Here is a 19,038-nt window from a genome sequence, read left to right as displayed (position 1 = left end):
GTAAGTGCGGGCGGCGGGGGGAGCATCCCCGGGGCGCTCGGTGCCCCCGGACTTTCGCCAGGGGCTGGAGTGCCCCCCGCTCCCCCTCCCCGCAGCCTCGCCGCCCCCCCCCCCCCCCCCCCCCCCCCCCCCCGGCAAATTTTCCCCCTTTTCCTTCTTATTTTTGGTTTTGGGGGGGCTGCGACAGCGGAGGCTGTAGCCCGGAATCCCCAGCCCTCCCCCGGCTCTCCCCTTTCCCGCTCATCGCATTATTTATTCATCGTTGGGGGTTGAGGAGCGCTGCCCCCCCCCGCCCCGCTGCCCCCGCCTCGAGGGGCACGGGGGGCACCTCCTGCCCCGTTGCCCAACCTGCCACCTTTGTCCCCTGAGGCGCCCACCGCCCGGCGGGGGCTCCGGGAGGGGAGCTGGGGGGCTCGTCTGGACGGAGGGGGCTGGAAGGGCTTGGGGCAGGAGGCATCGGGCGCGGGGGTGGCCGTGACCAGGGCCGAGCCGCCGGCGGGGGCTGCCCTCGCCTCGCCGCAGCGGGCAGCGCCCGCAGAGCCGCCGCAGGGCAGGGCAGGGGCGGCAGCGGAGCGAGGAAGGGGCTGAAGGCGCTGCCCCTTCCAGCCTGGAGGGGCTGTGGGGGGTAAGACCCGAGCCCGCGGAGGCACCCCCGGGCCGGGCAGAGCCCCGCTCCAACACGGGCTCGGTTTCCTCTCCCGAGTGCTCTCCCGCTCCTTGGCGCTTTCCGGGCGAGCGGATCTGAGGCGTCGGGAGCCGCTGGGGAAGTTGGCGGCCGTGGGAAAAAACCGGAGAACTCTCCCACCGCCTGCCCGGGTGCAGCCCCGCCACCCTCCTCCTCCTCCTCCTCCTCCTCCCCCTGGTGTGATGAGCTTGCCGTGCTCTGCCAGCCGGGTGATTTTCCGGGGGCTGCTCCCGCGCTGGGGGATGCCCGCTGCCTTCGGCGGCGGCTGCGACGGAGAAGCTGCGGGTGAGTCACTGCCTTTGCCATCGCCATCGCGCTGCAGGTGACCTGTGGCTCGGGGCTCGCCGGGGGTGGCACGAGGCAGGGCTGCGGTGACCGGGGGAACCCACCGGCACCGGCCGCGTGCCCCGGGCAGGGCCTGGGGAGGGAGGGATGAAGGGAAGGAGCGGAGCTGATCTGTTGAATGCAGCGAGGAGCTCGGGAGAACGCCACGAGAACTGCCAAAAGAAAAAGCTCGTTTCCTTCTCTCCCTTCTCTCCCTGTAAGCAGCATTTATCTGCACCAGGGCAGCGGATGGGGGGTGCAGGGGATGTGCTGGGCAAGGCTGTGGTGGGGGGAGAGCTGGGGCAAGACCTTCTTCCCTGTGACCTACTGCCTCCGTGCTGGGAGCCACGGTCCGATGGGATGTGCAGAGATCCCAGCAGATTTTGGCCAGCCTGGCCGAGCTGGAGGGGCAGTGCTGGGGGCTGCAGTGAGGGTGGTCCCTTTCTGTGAGGGTGGAGGGACCCCATGGGCAGCATTGGCTGTGGCTGCCCCAGGCTGGGGGTACAGGCAAAGCCCTTTTGGGGAGGGCATCAGGCACTGGGCTGGGGGTGCTGAGCTGCATCCCACAGCAGCGCCGAGAGGATCCTCCCATGGGAACCGAAGCTCGGGTGCAGCCGTGGCCCGTCCCGGGGGCAGCATCGCCCTGCAGGGGAGCCCGATGGCTCCCCAAAAGAGAGCATCACGTGCTTCAACTTTGGCATCAGGCAGGAGGAGGATGGATTTGTCAGCTCAGCCACCCCCTTCCAGCTCTTCCCAGAAAGGCAACGGCTTGAAGAAGTGGCAGGTCCTAATTATAACATCGCGAACCCGCGCCCGCCGCGGGCACCGGCTCTTCCTCCCGGCTCCTCATGGAGGGCTTTGCTCTGCAGTTCCCCGGATGGCCCCGCTCAAAGCCTGGCTCAGGACGGGGGTCTCTGCTGCAGCTGGGGGGTGTGGGCAGAGGCTGGCACTGCCAGGCCGAGGTCTTGGGGTGTGGGTACATGATGGGGAGCGGGAATGCCGTGTGGTGACACCGGCACTGCCGGGCACCAGCAGTCAGGCCACGCTCCCGCTCCAAGCCAGCGCCATCCCAAACTGCAGACGATGATAAAAAATTAATTGCGGGATTTTGCTGCACGTGGCAGGAGTGGGGATGAGCAGCATCTTCCCTCCCTCCAGCCTCTCCTGCTGGAGCTCTCTGCTGCCGGGGAGACCCTGTGCCGGCCCCGCAAGGTGAGCTGTGTTACCTCTGCCTGCTCCGTGTCCCGCTCTCACCTTCCCCCGCCGCGCCATCCCATCCTTCAGAGTGAGGGATTAGCCCCGACCTGCTTGGCAGCGGGAGGGAGGTGGAAGGAGAGCGTTTGCCACAGCTAGGGATATATATGGTGTGATAAATATTCCCTGGGTCTCATCCGTGCCCCATGGGACCACTTTTGTTTGGACTTCAGCATCCTTCAGGGGATGCTCCAGGGCAGTGAGGTGGGTGGTCATACCCCGCTTTCCCCCTCATGGGGCTCTGAGCTGGGCACTGACAGGACCTGGTTGCAGAGAGGACGAGTTGGCACCTTGGCAATGGGCTTGGGCTCGTGTGAGTGTTGTGGTGTCTGTTCGTGCATCGATCGAGAGGCTGCTGGGGCAGGGACTGTGTTTTGGAGCTCCTTGGGTGGGTTTGGGTGGTACAACCTGGGGTCTCTGCTCACCACTGCCTGCTGAGCCGTGGCCTTGCTTCTCTGAGCAAACACTGGGGTACTGGACCTGAATACTTAAGGTTCTGCCCGTTGAGAGAGAACTTAACTGCCATCCCCTCCCTCCCTCTGTGTCTCAATTCCACTGTACTTCATGGAGCTTTTGCAATTAAAAAGAGCAGGAGCCAAACTAAGTTCCCTGTAACCGCTTGCAAGCAGGAAGAGCAAGTGTATGCTAATTGGGATATTGTGCTGCCTGCTGGCTGGCCCTGCTTGCTGGGGAAGTGCAGGTGGGGAGAGAAATGGCCTGATTTTTGAAAAAGATGCTGTTGAGCTGGTGGAAGCCAGTGTGGCTTAAGCTGGCACAGCCCTCCCAGTGCTGGGGCCGGGCTGGGGTCTCTGTGGTGTTGTGCTGGTGGCGCTGGGCTCCTCAGCAGCTGGGGATGGGGATGTGCAAGGAGTGCTGGGCGCAGCCTCTTGGCTGCTCATTCCTGCATCTCCTGGGCTGTGTCACTGGCTCAGCCTCTGCCTGGTTTAACAACCCCAGAATGTCCTGGCTCTGAACTGGGAGGTGACGGGTCCTGCTGCAGGCAGAGCTCTGCGGTCCTTGGGTGCGGGGTCTGTGTCCTACTGCAGCCCAGCTGGAGCAGCACTTGCAGGGACGTGCAGGAGGGGCTGTGGGAAGGAGCAGCAGAGGTGATGTCTGGGATGGCTGGTACTTCCTCTGGGCACTGGATGTAGTTTTGCAGCAGGAGCTCTCCATGGTGTGGGGGAATTTTTAATGTGTTTGATTTCATAGAAGCACAGGATGGTTTGAGTTGGAAAGGACCTTAAAATTCATCCAGTTCCAGCCCCCATGGGCAGGGACACTTTCCACTAGACCAGGTTGCCCCAGCGGGGGCTCCCTTGCCCAGCTGAGTCCTCCCCTGCCCTTTCCTGTGTCTGGTGATGCCGGTGGCCCAGTGGCTTGGCCACCACTAGAGGGGGACAGGATGCCACCGTGCTGACCGGCCCCATGTCCTGGGGTGCCAGGACCCGCAGGGCTCTGCCCATGCCCCCCATCTCTGCCTGACCCAGGGTGGCAACATCCCCAGCACCCGGCACCTGCCTCTCTGCCCTAGTGCTCCTCAGCCCATCCCGGTTTGGGCGAATGATGACACAGCCCTGGGGGCTGGAGACCTTCTCAGTTTGGTCTGAGAAGTCCCAGACCCGGATCAGGCTGTGGTGTGGCTGGGATGAGGGTGATGGGAAGGCTCCTTCCTCACCGATGCATGGTGGAAACAGGAGGAAGCAGCACTGCTCCTTCCTTTGGGCCATTCCCACCTGTTATTCCTGCCCTTGGGGTGCCCCTGTGGAGCTGTGCAGGTGGGGCAGGAGGGCAGCTCTGGCCCCTTGCTGCCCGGAGCACATGGGTAAGGCTGTTCCCTGCTCCACCAGCACCTGCTGCAGGCAGGTGTCTTCTTCCAGATGTGCATCTTCCTCCAGATGTGCAGCACCAGCCTCCTGGTGGAGGGCCTGCTCTGGGGAGGCTCAGGCACGATGGGAGCGAGATCTGGGCTGTGCAGGAGCAGTGGCTCGTGCGTGGCTGTGGGGATGGGGGAGGCAGGTGGAGAGGACAGGGGTGCTCATCTTCCCCCGCTTCCCGGGCCGTTTGCAGCCCGGGCTCATCGGGTGATTCACACTCCATCTCCCCTAATGATTCCACGAGGGATCTGAACCAGCTCCCTCCTCCCCTCCCCATTATTGGCGCTTTCTTCTTGCCTGCCGTGATATTTTTACCTTCAGTTCGTTCAGATTATGTGATCAAAGGAGCCACAAAGGGGAGAGAACAGAGAGGAAAAAGCTTGAAAGAAGAAAGGGAGAAGCAGTGGGCTCTGGGGGCACTGCCAGCTCCGTGGGAGCTGCCATGGGCTATGAGGGTTTTCCTGGGAATGGATCTGTGTTGTGACCAACCCACTTTGATGGGCAGAAATGTCGCAGCTCCAGGGATGAGGGTGGGAGCAGTGATGGCTCTCGGCTGGTGCAGGGCTGCTGGGGGGGACAGGACTGTGCTGTCTGAGCATCCCTTGGTCACCCCATCATCTGCCTCCTTGGCACGGGCAAAGCATGACCCGCTTCCAGGCTGTGCCAGGAGCCACGTTCCCCTGCTCCGTGCCCGCTGGAGTTGCATGGGGTGGTTCTTGCAGAGGGGACAGGACTGTGCAGAGGGCTGATCCCTGTCCCTGATCCCCACCCGAGCAAGGGCCGTGCTCCCAGGGGCTCTCCCAGCAGGCTGGGGCGGGCGATGTGCTGCAGCATTCCCAACTTCCTGCCTTTGGAAGCACCGGGTAATTCTGGTTCCTTAAAAGCCCTGGCTGTCAGAATCGCTTTGGAGATGAGCCTTCAAGCGGCTGCGGCGGGCAGGGACGTGCATAATTTATGGAGGTGAGTGGAAGCCAGGGTCCTCCCGGCCGGGGGAGCCTCCCCCGCGATGGAGGGCTCGGCACCGGCTCGGGTGGGCAGCACCCCCGGGGCCGTGGGCTTGGGTGCCGGGCTCTGTGCTTGAGCTGAGATTAATTTAAGCTGTTTCCTCGGTCTCGCTGTTGCAGCCTGTCCTGCCTGGGGAACGCATTTGCCTGCTCGGCTCCGCGCTGCTCTTGCTGCCTGCATTCATCATGCGCTGCCCTCGGCATCCATCAGTGGCTGCTGGGAGGCAGCAGGGACGGGCTCGAGGGAGAGCCTGCCCGGGGGGAAACTGGGGCAGGGGCTGTGCTGCCCGGGCAGGGGCAGCTCAGGTGCTGTCGATATTTGCTGCTGGAAGCTGTCGATAAGGGAAGTTTGCAAGGAAGCAGCTGCTGGTTCAGGAATCAGCGGCCTGAAGGCAGAGCAGCAGGAGCACAGTGCTTTGGGTAGTGACTGGGATCCGTAATGCTGGATTTTGTCAGTGCCTGGCTCTCGCTGAGGACACAGACCAGCACTGAGCCCGCTCAGTCTGTGGCGCTCAAGACTTGTGGGCTCACGCAGGTGACTGAAAAACCCGTTGGGAAAGAGGAGGGATGCTCTGGGATAGGCAGGGACCAGGGCTGGGGGTGTATGTGGGATTTGCCCCCCCACTCCACCCAGTACTGTCCTGGGACCTGTCCCACCCTCACAGCTCCCTAAAGAGGCGATGGGGGTGAGTTCCAGGGCCTCCCTCCAGCCCTGAGCTGGCCACTGACCCTGTCCTGCTCTGTGGGACAGAGCGTGTGTGGTGCCCTGACCAGCCCCTCTGCCCGGATGCAGTTTGGGCTGAGTCAAAGCCGCTGGCATGAATCAGAAATCCAGTGAATCCCAAACCTATTTTTTGCAATAACCTCCAGTGCTAATTTCTGCTGGACTACCTGACAAAAGCTCGGAATAGCCGATGTCCTCTTCATGCTCCTGCTTAATTTTCTCTCTCGCCCCTGTCCCCCTCCCTCTCAAGGTCTCCAGAGGAAGGACGCGAAGCTTCGCGTGGGCTCGTGTCTCTGCTGCTGTCTCTCCACCCTGGTGTAGCCATGCAGAGCCCGGCACTCTCCAGCAGCCCCGGGGGCTGCCCCGGGGCTGGTGGCACCGGCAGGAGCCGCTGACGGTGCCGGAGCGGGATCCCCCCGGAGCGATGGCACCCGCCCGCGCCAGCCCGGCCCCCTGAGCGCCGCCGCCTTCCCGGCCCGAGCTCTGCCCCAGCACGGCCTTGGCGATGAGCGGGGGTCACTTCTGCATGGAGCATCTCTCCTTCTGCCTCCTCCTGAGTGCCTGGAGCTGGGGGTGGGCGCCCGGGGGTGCCGCCAAGCCCAAGGGCCAGGGCTACCCGCACATGAACTCCATCCGCATCGACGGGGACATCACGCTCGGGGGGCTCTTCCCCGTGCACGGCCGGGGCGCCGAGGGCAAGGCCTGCGGGGAGCTCAAGAAGGAAAAGGGCATCCACCGCCTGGAGGCCATGCTTTTCGCCCTGGACCGCATCAACAACGACCCCGACCTGCTCCCCAACATCACCCTGGGCGCGCGCATCCTGGACACCTGCTCGCGGGACACGCACGCCCTGGAGCAGTCGCTGACCTTCGTGCAAGCCCTCATCGAGAAGGACAGCACCGAGGTGCGCTGCGTCAGCGGGGGCCCCCCCATCATCACCAAACCCGAGCGGGTGGTCGGCGTCATCGGCGCCTCGGGCAGCTCCGTCTCCATCATGGTGGCCAACATCCTGCGGCTCTTCAAGGTAGGGCTCGGCCGGGGTGGAAGGAACCCCTCGGCACAACCACCGCGGGTGCTTTGGCAGCGTTCCTCCAGGCGTGCCTCTTCCTCCACAGCTGGGGGAAGGTGGGAGCTGGTGTCGTTAAAATGCTTCTCCTGCCTCCCCCGGGTCCCCAGGGATCCCTTCCTCCATCCCCCTCCACTGACGGCACTTGGAGCAGGAGGATTTTTATTTCTTCTCCCCCGGCTTCGTGGAGAGGGGGGATGCTGGTGGGGGAGGTGGGCCGAGGATGGGTTATGACACCAGTTATGGGGGTGCTCGATAAGGGGTGTGGGTTATACCCCAAAATGTAAGGTCCCACCTGAGCCAGAGGGCTGGGCAGCTGAGGACAGGATGGCTGAGGAGTGCAGGGACAGCTGGGATCGCTCTGCTCCAGCCCATGGGACATCAGCCAGGTTAGGGGCACTTGTTCTGCGCCACCAACCCCAGAGGTGCTCAGGCTGTGATGGGATGAGGGCAGCTCTCCCTCCAGTCAGCTGCAGGAATGCCGAGGTGATAATTCCTCTCCCCCTTGCTGTGCATTTATTTATCTACAGCCACGTCCGTGGGCTGGAGAGTGTGAACAAGGGCCCCTCTGCAGGAATGAGGGAAGAACGTAAATATTCTGTACCCCCAGCAGTGGTGGGAGCCCCATCCCAGCTTGGCCTCCCCCCAGCACCCTGTAACCCCTCTGTTCTGCAGGATTGGTGCTGTTTCCCTTTCTCTCTTCCCCCTCCTCTTCCTCTGCCAGCCCAGCTGAGAGCCGGGTGCCCTCCTGGGAGGGCTGGGAGCTGTTAGTGAAGACAGAAAATCCAGATCACTGATGGAGTTTGATTTTTCTGGGTCCCTTTTTTTTAAAACGTGTTAATGTTCCAGGCAACGAGTGAGAGGGCTATTCAATAATTAAAATAATATAAATTAGTGGGAGTGGGAGGAACTTAAAAGCTATTTGCTGAGACAAGAAAGATTGAATGCTTGCTCTGGAGAGGAGGAGGCAGGCAGGCAGTGGGGAAGGAGGCAGGAGAATGACAGTCAGAGGTACCTACAGTCTTTCTAGGTTCTTGCTTTTTTTTTTTCTTGCCCTTCTCCAGTTTTGATCCTTGTGTGACCTGTGCAGGAAGGATGTCCCCGAGCTCAGGTGCAACCCTGCCCCGGCTGTGCAGCCAGGCACTGGTGCTGCTGGTGGTACATCTTGAGCCCCAGCAGCTTTAATCCAGAGCTGATCCCATCCCAACAGGACAGGGAGGAAACTCAAATGGGGGGGAAGGTAAAGAGAGGATGGAGACCTCAAAACCCCCTAGGAGGGGAGGACAAGGTCAAGCTCAGCCCTAGACAGCAGCAAATCCTGGTGTGGGGCTGAGGAGGTGCACAGAGTTGGTGCACTCCCAGTGGTCCCCAGCACAGGGATATCATTCCCATGGGATGGGGGTCTCGTCTGACCCCACTGTCTGGGCACAGGCAGGGGCTGGGGAGTTCTGGGGTCTCTTCCTCCTGCCAGGACCTGAGTGCTGCTGCCGCCCTTTGTTATTCAAACACTGGTTTAATGGCTGGGACATGCTGAAAATGAAAATAAGGCGACTTCCATCTCGCGCCGCCGCTGACCTTTAAGCGCGGGTGACTCCGCTCGGGGGTTCAGCGAAGCTCTGCTGCCTGTGCCCATTCTCTGGGGAATGGCACTTGCCGGAGCTCTGGTCCTGCTTGGCCCCATGTTGCTGTGCCACTCGTGTCCCCCTTGGTGCTCCCTCAGCACAGGGACACTGGTGTGAAGTCCTGGGAGCTGGAATGGGGACCCGCTCGCGATGTCCCCTCCCTGTGGGCAGCGGGGGCAGCTGTGCTGGTGCTTAAAGTGCCCTCTGAGTGCTCTGGTTTCTGAATTGCTGAAGTGCTTCTCTGGGATGGCTGCAGCAAATCTTGGGGGGGTGTAGCATATTTGGGAGGGCTGTACCATATCCAGTGAGCAGTGATGGCACAGAATCAAATAGAAGGTCCAACAGGATGAGGAGAAAATACAAGTCCTGCCGAGTCCTGGCTGGGAGGGGGCACAGCAGCCCCCCTAGTTTTCCCTGGGAGCCTGGAGTAGCCTGTTCTGTCCCGTGACCAAACACACAGCAGGGGTGGCTGTTCCTGTCTCTGGATGATGCTGTCCTTGCCATGGTCCCTTCCCACCGTCCCTTCCCACATCCCTCACTCCCTCCTGTGCACCTCTCCCTGTTCCACCCCTGCTCCCCGCTGTGCAGCCCCCAGCCCTCCCTGCCAGGCTGGTCCTGCCCCTCCCTGACAGGGCTTTTCTCGCTCCTGTGCTACATAAATAAATAACGGGTCCTTCGTTAGCTGCCGCTGCCTAATTAAAGCTGTACATCAGTGGAACAACTTGCAGATGCGGCATCCTCTGTCCAAGCTGGTTTCATCACTCCTCGTCGCTCTGCCTGCAGAAAATCCTTCCCCCAAATCCGTGCTCTCGGCTCTGTGCGATAGCATCTCTCTGGCGTCACTGCCAGAGCGCTCCGGCACGTTCCAGCTCCTTCCCACCCCTCACTGCTGGCTTTCCAGCCCCAGCCCTGCCCACTGTCTCCTGAACCACCACAGCGGGGATGGCGCGAAAGAAACCAGATCCATGTCCTGCGAGTGTGATCCCCAAAAACCTGCGTCAGGGTTTGGGGGGCGTTTTTCATCCCCATCCAGAAAGAGCCGTGACAGGATGGAGCCCAAGTGCTCAGCCAGGTTGAAGAGCATCCTTGGCCAGAGGATGGACTTGACACGTGCCAGGGCACTTTGAGACGCTTGTTTTCTCCGTGTCAGTGAGTGCAGCCGCTCTCCTTAGCGCAGGAGTGTTGTACAACATGAATAATTCACCTGGGGACGGTGCTGCCTGTGGTGTGTGCGGCACAGCCACGGGCACTCGGCACCTGCAGGCACATGAAGTTGTGCTGCCTGGGGCTGGGGGTGCAGAGCAGGATCAGCCCCTGGTGCTGAGCCCCCTGGCTCGTGTCGGGGTGCCCCGAGGCTCTGGGGGCAGGAGCGATGCTGCGTTTGGCACACGCTTCCCCACTCGGTGGGTGAATAACCTTCACGAGCTGGGAAGGTGGCAGCGGGCTGGGGGACGCTCTGATTAATCACCCCCTCCTGCCACTTCAGTTCCTTGCTCTTTGCTGGGTTTATTTAAACAAATTGCAGCTGCCTGGCTCCCCTGGGCTGCCCCGGCCCCACAGCCCTGAGCTGTTCCCTGGGCACGGCTCGGTGAGGAGGAGGGGGAGGCTGAAGGGACAGTGTCGAAGGGCAGCATCCTCCTGCACCTGCTGTGCTTCCCGGGGCTGTATTTTCACCTTACTGCTCCCCGAGGAGATGCTGAGGGCTGGCCCCTGGCTTGGCACTGGGCCAAGGGGAAGGGGCAGCTCCTCTGCTCCGGTGCCTGACCAGCCCCGCTCAGCCCCTCGCTGCTCCAGCCCCTGCGGTGCTTTACGCTCTCCCTAATTAAAAGCTGCCATCCAAATGGCTTGATGATGGAAATTCTAATTAAATCAATTCCATCTTGTCAGTGAACCAGAGGTTTGCATAAGATATGCATGAAATTAATAATTATGGGTAGGGAATTAGCTGTTCCCGACCGTTTCTGGGATGGGGGGGCTGGTGCAGGAGCCCCTGCTCGTGGGGTGCTCCTGACAAGTGTGCCCAGCTCTGGCTCTGCAATGGCCCTGTTGGTTTGGGGTAATTCCCTCCTGGCTGCTCAGGCCGGTGTTCTGATCAATGGTTTGAGCCTTAGCTGGGATGTGCTGAAATTGCTGCCTTTGATTGTCCCCAGTCTGGGGGATTCTGTCCCACACCGGTGGAGAAAACGCCACAGCAGCTCCTGAGCCGTGTTAATGATGGGTGACAGTGACAGGCACAAAATCCAGCTTTTCCAGCGCATTGGAAGTCAATCACACCAGTCCATTGATCCAGGAAGCTGGGGGAGCAGGGTGACATCCTGAACCCTGGCTCCCACCTGCTCTCTTATCCCAAGGGACATTTCTCCAGGCTGGGGGTGCTTCTGGATGATGCCGATTCTGGTTTTTGGTTCAAAAAAAGAGGAGGAAGGAGGTTTTATCCTCTGCCCTGGGATTACTCCCCACTCTGACTCACAATGAATTCTTGGGGTGCAGGAGAGCTTTCCTTCCCCCTCCTCAACCTGGTGTTTGTTCTAGGCTGGAGATGGTCCCCAGGCAAGGGACCATCAGTGGCCAAATATGCAGCTGAGATATATTTCCAGCCCTCCCTTCCCACCACATCCTTCTTTCTAAGAACCTTGAATTCCCTGCCTGCATTTTGCTTTTATGGACCTAAAAGGACTTTTGTCTTTTATCTGAGAAAATAGCTGGTGCCAGGAGTTGGGCTATCAAAAAGGCAGAGGGGGAAAAGGCAGAAGAAATCTATGAAATGGTCATTTGGGAACTGGTGTTTTATTTTCACTTTCATCCAAGGCAGAGGAGCGAAAGAAAAAAAGCTCTTTCCTTTTGTTTATTAAAATACAGCTTCCAGTTTGTAGCCTGTGGATCAACAGGTATTTTCTGGGCTTTGTTTTCCAGCTGAGGTTGGAGCAGGATGGGCAGGCCCAAGGTTAATCCCAGACCACCTGAGCTTGGACTGGGTGGTGCTGGCATGGGGAATAGCTGGGAAGCCTCTATCACCAGTGCCCTGTGCAGAAGGCAGGGGTCTGGTTAAACCAAAACACTTCTCAGGGGAAAAATCATTGGGAAAGGATCCTCTGGAAGGGCAGGGTTGCATCCCTGCCTCCAAATCACCCTTGACGTGGGCACTGCTGCTTCCTGTCCCGGTGGTGTGGGCACTGCAGGCACTGCCTCCATCCTGAGCCCGTGTGGGTCCTGCGGGCACGGCAGGAGGAGGGAGGGAGGAGCGGGCTGGGAGCAGCCCCCCCCTGCCCGCGGGATGAGTGATTGCCAGGCGGGCGCCTCACCTGCTGAGCAGAATTTTAATCGAGTCTCAGGCACCGGCTCCAGTCACAGATCCCCAACGAGCAGATCAGAGCCCCTCCGAACGGAGCACAAAGCAGACTGTCACAGGGAGTAATCCTATTTGTGCCTTGATAAAGATTCCTTCCTCTCCCTCTCCCACTCCTTCTCCATCTTTCCTTTTTTCATCTCCTATTTCTCAGGCAGGTAGAAGGGTGGCTGCTCCTTTCCAGGGGCCTTTTAGCATTCAGGTGGAGTCATGGGTTTATAACACCGGAATTGCATTTAACAGAGAGAGAGGCAGGAGTGGGAGAGAGAAATAACAGAGAAACAAAGGAGAAACTGGGAGCTCCAGGAGTGGAGGAGGATGGAGTGGGTTCTGGGGCTGGGAGACCCAGGAGGATCTGTGGGGTTGCCCTGGTGCCCGTCTCTTTATCCTCGGGATGCCGTGCCCCAGCCAGGCTCCCAGAAAGCTGGCTGGATTTTATAACACAAACTAGGGTTCCCACAGACCCCAAACCTCCCCCTGGCCCCTGCAAGCCCCCCTAGGTGTCTCTGCTTTTACTGGGGAGGGGCACTGGATGAGGCAGCCTGAGCTGATTTGGGCATCCCGGTGCCTGCTCAGCCCAGAGGATGGCTGGGATCCCTCACAGTCCCCTGTGGTTCTGGCAGCTGCAATTACTGAATTGTTCCTAAAGTGGACCAGAGGGAACAGGAGAGGAGGAGAGTCCTGGAAGAGCTGGGGATCATGCTCTGCACCCGCTCACCCCTGAGGCATGGGGTGGTTTGGGGTCAGTGATGCCCTGGGCTGTTCCTCCTCTGTTTTCTCTGTCCTGCAGTAAAGCAGCAGCTGCAGGAAGGTGAGAGGGTGGTGGGTGACCAGAGCCTTCCCTAGGATGCACCAGCTCCAGGCAGCCCTGCTGCCCTGTGGCTCCAGTCCCTGCCATTATTTAAAACCTTGCCCAGGTTTGGGGCAGGGCTCTGCCAGCCCTTGCTGCACCTGGGGCAGGTACCTGCTTGGGACTGGGATGGGGAGATGGTGGATGGAGCTGTCTGGATACTTGGGAGGGAGCTTCAGGCTGGTGGTGAGAACCTGGGCTTGATAATTTAATAAGCCTTTTCCATCTTGAAGATAAATGAGGATGTGTGGTGTGTTTTGGAGATGGAAAGTGCTGTGTAAGTGTTAAACATCGCCTGATCCTGCGCTGTTAATCATCCCAGTGCACTGTGAGAGGTGCGGCAGATCTGGTTAATTTAAAGGGCTTATTTATGGCTTGGGTGGGCAGGACCCGGCAGGGGGGTTGGATCTGTCCTTCCTGGGAGAGGGAAGCCAAAGGGAGTCCTTGGCAGTGCTGGCCAGGGCAGAATTTGGGTTTTCTCTTTGGCCTTTTCCACGCCAGGCACATCCAATGCTCAGGGAGCCCCTCTGGGGTCCTGCTGGGTGTCCCTGAGCTGCGGGTGGTCCCCAAGCCCACTGGTGGCACGTGCTCCTCCTGACCCATGGTCTTCCTCCACTCCCACCTCCCTCTCCCTCAGGGCTTTGGGAGCAAGGCCCAGGGGAGGGCATCGCTGTGGGGTGGAGATCACCTGCTCCCCCTGATGCTTTGCCTTTCCCTCCTCCATCCCAGATCCCCCAGATCAGCTACGCCTCCACCGCGCCCGACCTGAGCGACAACAGCCGCTACGACTTCTTCTCCCGCGTCGTCCCGTCGGACACGTACCAGGCCCAGGCCATGGTGGACATTGTCAAAGCCCTCAAGTGGAATTATGTCTCCACCTTGGCCTCCGAGGGCAGCTACGGGGAGAGCGGCGTGGAGGCCTTCATCCAGAAATCCAGGGAGGATGGTGAGTGGATTTCTCCTGGGACGGGAGGAGAAAAGGCAGTGGATGGGGTGGAGGGAACACGTGAGCTCCCTGTGCTGAGCTGGGATGTGTTTGGGGTGATGAATACGGGTGGATGGTGCAGTTTGGGGCGTGACCCCAGAGCAGTGCAGCTTTTGGGGCTGCTGTGCTGATTGTAAGGACAGTGAGGTGGCCAGGAAGGATTCAAGCTTTCCAGCAAGGGTTGGGACCAGCAATACTGGGTTTCCCTCTGCAGGGGAGGCTGCTTTTGGGAAGCATCTCAAGATCCCATTCCCTGCTCCCCAGGAGACCTCAATTCCTCCAAGCTGATCCCTTCCCTCTGCATCTGAGCCACGGCGCTGGGCATCTTCCAGAACAAAAGGCTTTTACAAATATTCCCAGGTTTAACAGAAAATAAAGTTGGCACTACCGTGCATGTTGCCCAATTTTAGTGGAATTATCCCTGAGGGCAGGTGCTTTAATTTGTCTGTGAGCTTTGGACAGGCAGAAAGTCCACGCTCAGCAAAAACTCTTTGGGAGGATTTGTCTAGAGCCAGAAAGCGTTTTGCTGACAGGAGCTCTGGGATGCTTAGGGGGGATTAGCAGCCTCGGGAGCAGTGGGGGAGCTTGTGGGTACCTGAGCATCAACCCTGGGGCAGCTGGGATGGGTGAGGAGCCCTGGGAACTGCTGCTGCAGGCATTCTTACTGTGCACTTGGAGCTGCCCCACGGAGGGCTGGCACAGCACTGGGGTCCCTCCTGGCTCTGGCAGCACCTCACCTGTGCAGCATCACGTGCACAGGGTGAGATGGGAGCTAAAGGGTGTTTTTTGAGGCAGTTAAAACCCTGCAGCGCTCAGGCTGCTGCCTATTACTGGCTTAAGTGTGTCTGAATGGCACATTAGGTTCTGGCAAAGTCGGTGGGACACCAGCCTATCTGGAACCAGTCAAACTGTGTTATGGCCTTATAAATGGATAAAGGGAATAAAAACTTCCAGGTGACGAGCTCCTAATCAAAGCCCTATAAATAGGAACAGCGTTAATTCCGTCTCGCGCGCGCGCCCTGGCACTGGAACCAGCAACGCTTTTAGTATGCAGAGAAACCCATCTGGGGATCCAACCTGGGAGCTGCTCTTCAGGATTTTCACTTGAAAAGCAGAATATTTTCATGGGGCTGTGGTTTTCCAAGAAGGAGCGCGTGGGGATGCTCCGGAGCAGCCACTGCTGGGGGGGTGTGGATCTGGGGTGCAGAGGTGCTGCTGGGGGGGGGGGGGTCGGGGGGGGCGGGGGGGGGGGGGGGGGGGTGTGGTGCCTGGCAGGTCTGGGGGAGTGGCTGCAGGATGCTCTGCTGCCCCATCCATGGGTGCAGCCCCTCGGGGGTCCATGTGGCCAGGAGCACAGGAACGATTCAAACCCATGCTCCTCCTCCCTCAAGCACCTGTTAAGGAGCAGTGGTTGTGCCTTCATGGTCCTGCTGCAGCACAAGCACTTCTCCTTCGAGATACCTGTGGTTGCCACAAACTCCTCTAACCAGATGTTAACGATCTGACAGCGTAATTGCAGAGTAAACGAGTGTACATGGAGCTGAAACAGCCGCGTGTTAATCCAGGGCTGAGAGAGTCCTGTAATTTGTGTATCCACATAACCCAACGATTATGTGCATTAGTGATAATTTAGTTATCAAAAAGCATAATTCCCCAGTGACTGCAGTGTAACAGTGGTGTGAGGGCAGCCCAGTGGTGACGCTGCGTTCCTGATGCGCTGCAGGAACACAGATATTTGTAAGAGCTGTCGTGTGCCAGCCTGAGCACAGGGCCCTGGGTGGGCCCTGACCTGCTCTCTGGAGCATCTCCCATGGGGGTGAGTGCCATGGGTTGGCCTCAGATCCTCAGTGAATAATGGCAAGGCTGGACTGAGAACATGTTTTTTTCTTTTTTTTTTTTTCCTTTATTTTTTTTTATTTGAATCCCCCCCAGCCCTGCCCTCTGTGGTGGTGGCTGCCAGGCTGTGCCCACTTCACCTGTCTGTCTTCCCCTGTGCAAAGGGCTCTGCTGACACCAAACACCTTTACACCAGCGTGGATCCACTGGGAAGGATCCATCCCCTCAGTTATAGCTGGGTTGGATATGTTTGGCTCTCAGTTGCATTTCTCCAGCAGCCTAAAGGGTCCTGTGATTTATTGCTGCTCCAGGGGCCTCAGCCTGTCAGAGGGATGGAAAGGGCTGTCAGCTGAGGGAGGATGTGACCTGTGCCAGGGGCTCTCCAGCTGTTGGTCAAGCAGTGGAGATTATCTGTGCAGGGGTGTTTATGCTGGGGGAACAGCCAGTCCCAGCCCAGCCCCTGTCCCAGCCCCAGCAGAGACCACGCTGGCTCTGCCCAGGGCGTTCTGCACCAGCCCAGCTCAGGGTGAGCATCTCCCCACTCTCATCCCCACAGCGCTCGGCTTCATTTCTCATGCCAAGCCTGAGCTTCAGAGTCGGGTTTTATTTCCATCAGGCAATAATGCTCATTGCTGTCGTTAGCAGCTCGCACTCAAGCTGTTTGCTTTCTGATGCATTATCAACTTGACCTTCAGTTTCAATTTTTAGCAAAGCCTCACGTTGAAGCTTCACATCACAGAGCAAAGCGTTTCTGCTCGAGGCTCAAACCGACCTCCGACGACGACGGGGGGAAGAAACTCACCCTGCAGATGGGTTATTCTTGCAGCTGGGGCTGGCCCTGGGCTACCACAACACACTGACCCGGCTGGCTGTTATATCTTTATTTATATGTCTTTATATCTCTGTGCATATTGCACTTACTCTGGTGATGATGCTGTTGGCCCCGGCGATTGCTGGTGGCTGCACTGGTGGCTGGAGAGTCCTTACTCACTAGAGTGCTGGTTTTTTGGGTGCCAGAATTGCAGAGATGTTAAGACTGCAAAGGATGAGTATTCTTCAGCCATTTCTGAGTGTTTTAAGTGCTCCCCCAAAGCATCCTGCTCCCAAAAAACATCCTGCATAGGCAGTGGGTGTCAGCTGGATTTCCCTTGGGCACCAAGGTGCACAACAGGGCCAGCATCGAGGTGTCCCTGGTGTCCCCACCTTCAGCCCTTCTGTCCAGCACCTCCCCATGCCCCTGACCCCTGGCATCATTTGGGTGGTTGGACAGACACATCTGCAGCCCTTTGGCTCTGGGTGGTTGATGTCTCTGCTGTCACTGAGCTCTCAGAGCTGAGGAATTGGATTGATGTTTATGTAACAGAGCTGGTGAGCACAGCGTGTTGTGCTGTGTGTTGGAATGTGCAGTGCTGGGTTTGTGAAGAGGGGAATATTTCCAGCCCAATACAGGACTCCTTAGTCATGTGTCTGGATCAATTTTACTGTCGTTTCCCCCTCTATTGTTTTATCCTTCAGTGAGTTTCCTATATTTTTAGTTAAGAGCCTGATGTATGTTTGTGATGCATTTGCTCATCCCCATGTGACATCCCTGGCTGTCTCTTTCTTGTTTTAGCTGGGTTCATTACTTTTGGTTGATGCACCAGGATGTCGCCCCCAAAAAGCCACTCCCAGGTCTTAAGGCAGGAGGTTTGACCACAGCATATCGGTCTCACCACGCGTGGGAGCTTTGCCTCCATGAAGGCACAGATCCGTGTTCCTAATGACTTCTCCTTTAATGAGTTGGTTCCTGGAGGCTTTGAAGTCACAAGAATAATGAATCCTGGGGCAGGGGAACAGCCCATTGCTCCCAATTAAGACTCTGGGCGTGGGAATCTCATGTGAAGGGCTGGGGTTAGGACGGGAGCCGGGGTGGGCACGGGAGCCATGCGAGTGCTGCTCACAGAAGGTCACTGCTGCTGGGCTGTGCAGAGCCCAGTGCCTCCTCAGGGTGCCCAGGACTGCTTGGGGTGCACATCCTGGTGGGGGGAACATGCACACTGCTGTTCCCAGCTCGGCTGGGCCAGGTCCCCCTTACCCAGCTCCCTGCTCGCCCTGCGCTCAGCAGCCACCGGCTCTGCGGGAACCCTGGCAGAACCCCCTGAGTGCTGGTGCAGTCAGTGCCAGCAAAAGCTAATTAGCCACCTGCAATCAGGAGGGGAACCCGGAGCGGCTGCACTCCCACTGAGCCATAATGGTGGAGATTAAACCCTGCCCCGTGTTTGACAACAGGCACTACCCCAGCGGCATGAGGAGAGTCCCTGGGGCCCTGGCGAGGTCCCCCCAGGCTGGGGACGGTGCTGGTGGCAGGGACAGGGCCATATGCCTGAGGATGGTGCAGGCAGCCTTTGAAGGGGAAGTTTGGAGATGGCTCAGGTTGGGTTTGAGGCTGTTTCTTGCTGCAGGTGCCCTCTGTGCTGCGCTGCCATCTGTCAGGGACAACGGGCACGGGATCTCAACTGAGCATCCTCCAACCCGGAACCTGCCTCCAAACTGCCTCCAGCAGCTGGTTGTGGGTTGTTACCCCCTTCCTGGAGGCTTTCTCCTCTCTTCCTGCTCCTCTTGGCCTTTTCCCAAAACTGGGGGCGGAAAGGGGCCCCCCTCCCTGACCTCCTGCCTTCTCCTGGAGTCACATCACACCTTCTCAGGAGTCAGGGAGCAGTGCTGTGCCATCCTGCTGGAAGAGGGAGAGCGGTCGCCTCCTCCCCATCGCCTCCACCTCCTCACTTTGATTTCTTGCTTTAGAGGAGTGTTTTGACTAAATGGATTTTTGTGCGAAGACAGTGGGAGCATCGCTTGGCAAATCCCTTTCCACTGCGGTGCCAGGGGCTGTGAATAATGCAGGTGCTGAGAGACAGGGCTCCCCAAAACACACAGCTCTGCCTACCCCGGCCACTGCCTGCCGACCCCCCGGACCTCTTTCTTTTCATTATTAACTTTTCATTAATTAGGAAGATAAAAACATTAAATGGTGTTGTCAGCATCTGCTGCAGGAGCAAGGGGCTCTCAGGCCCTGCAGGCTCTTACCTAGAGGAGCTGCTTTCCTTGTTAGCTTGATTTAGTGGAGAAGCTGAGTAACATGGTCATATCTGAATTGCCATCGATTTAGTCTCTTTTCTTGTTTATTTATGGGCTCATCTCCTCTGTCCCCCACTCGTTGCTGTCTCGGGGAAGTCCTGAGGCTGGGTTTGCTCTGGCCGTGCTGGGAAGGGCCCAGTGGGTAGCTGCCACGTGCCTGGAGCCCCCTGTCCCTGCATGGCACACTCACGAGTGCACACGTGTGCAGTGGCACGTGTCACAGTGGGGTTTGTGTCACGGTGTGGCCCTTCCTGCACTCCCTGTGCCCAGGGCTGAGCACACGCAGCACGGGAGCCCCGGGGTGGTGGTGCCAGGGGCACTCAGGGGTGTGCCAATGCCAGGGAGTATCAGGGC

The 19,038-nt window shown here is 58.9% G+C and overlaps 1 protein-coding gene across 2 annotated transcripts in view; it reads left to right on the top strand.

The window, feature by feature from the left end:
- The first annotated feature begins 648 nt into the window (after positions 1-648).
- GRM4 (glutamate metabotropic receptor 4) overlaps positions 649-19,038 on the top strand; it is a 34,852-nt gene continuing 16,462 nt past the window's right edge. The window contains exons 1-3 of one of the 2 annotated variants that reach the window (XM_027659780.1): positions 649-970; positions 6,116-6,889; positions 13,479-13,695. In XM_027659780.1, the coding sequence (XP_027515581.1) occupies positions 6,371-6,889; positions 13,479-13,695 (736 nt within the window). In that variant the 5' untranslated portion in view covers positions 649-970; positions 6,116-6,370. Of the gene's footprint in view, positions 971-5,195; positions 5,677-6,115; positions 6,890-13,478; positions 13,696-19,038 lie in introns of those variants that run through there. The other variant, XM_027659779.1, reaches the window with a different exon arrangement.

This window comes from Corapipo altera, unplaced genomic scaffold, assembly GCF_003945725.1.
Source record: "Corapipo altera isolate COAL_440 unplaced genomic scaffold, ASM394572v1 77b, whole genome shotgun sequence".
Lineage (NCBI taxonomy): Eukaryota > Metazoa > Chordata > Aves > Passeriformes > Pipridae > Corapipo > Corapipo altera.
This window is presented reverse-complemented; position numbering and strand designations above follow the sequence as displayed.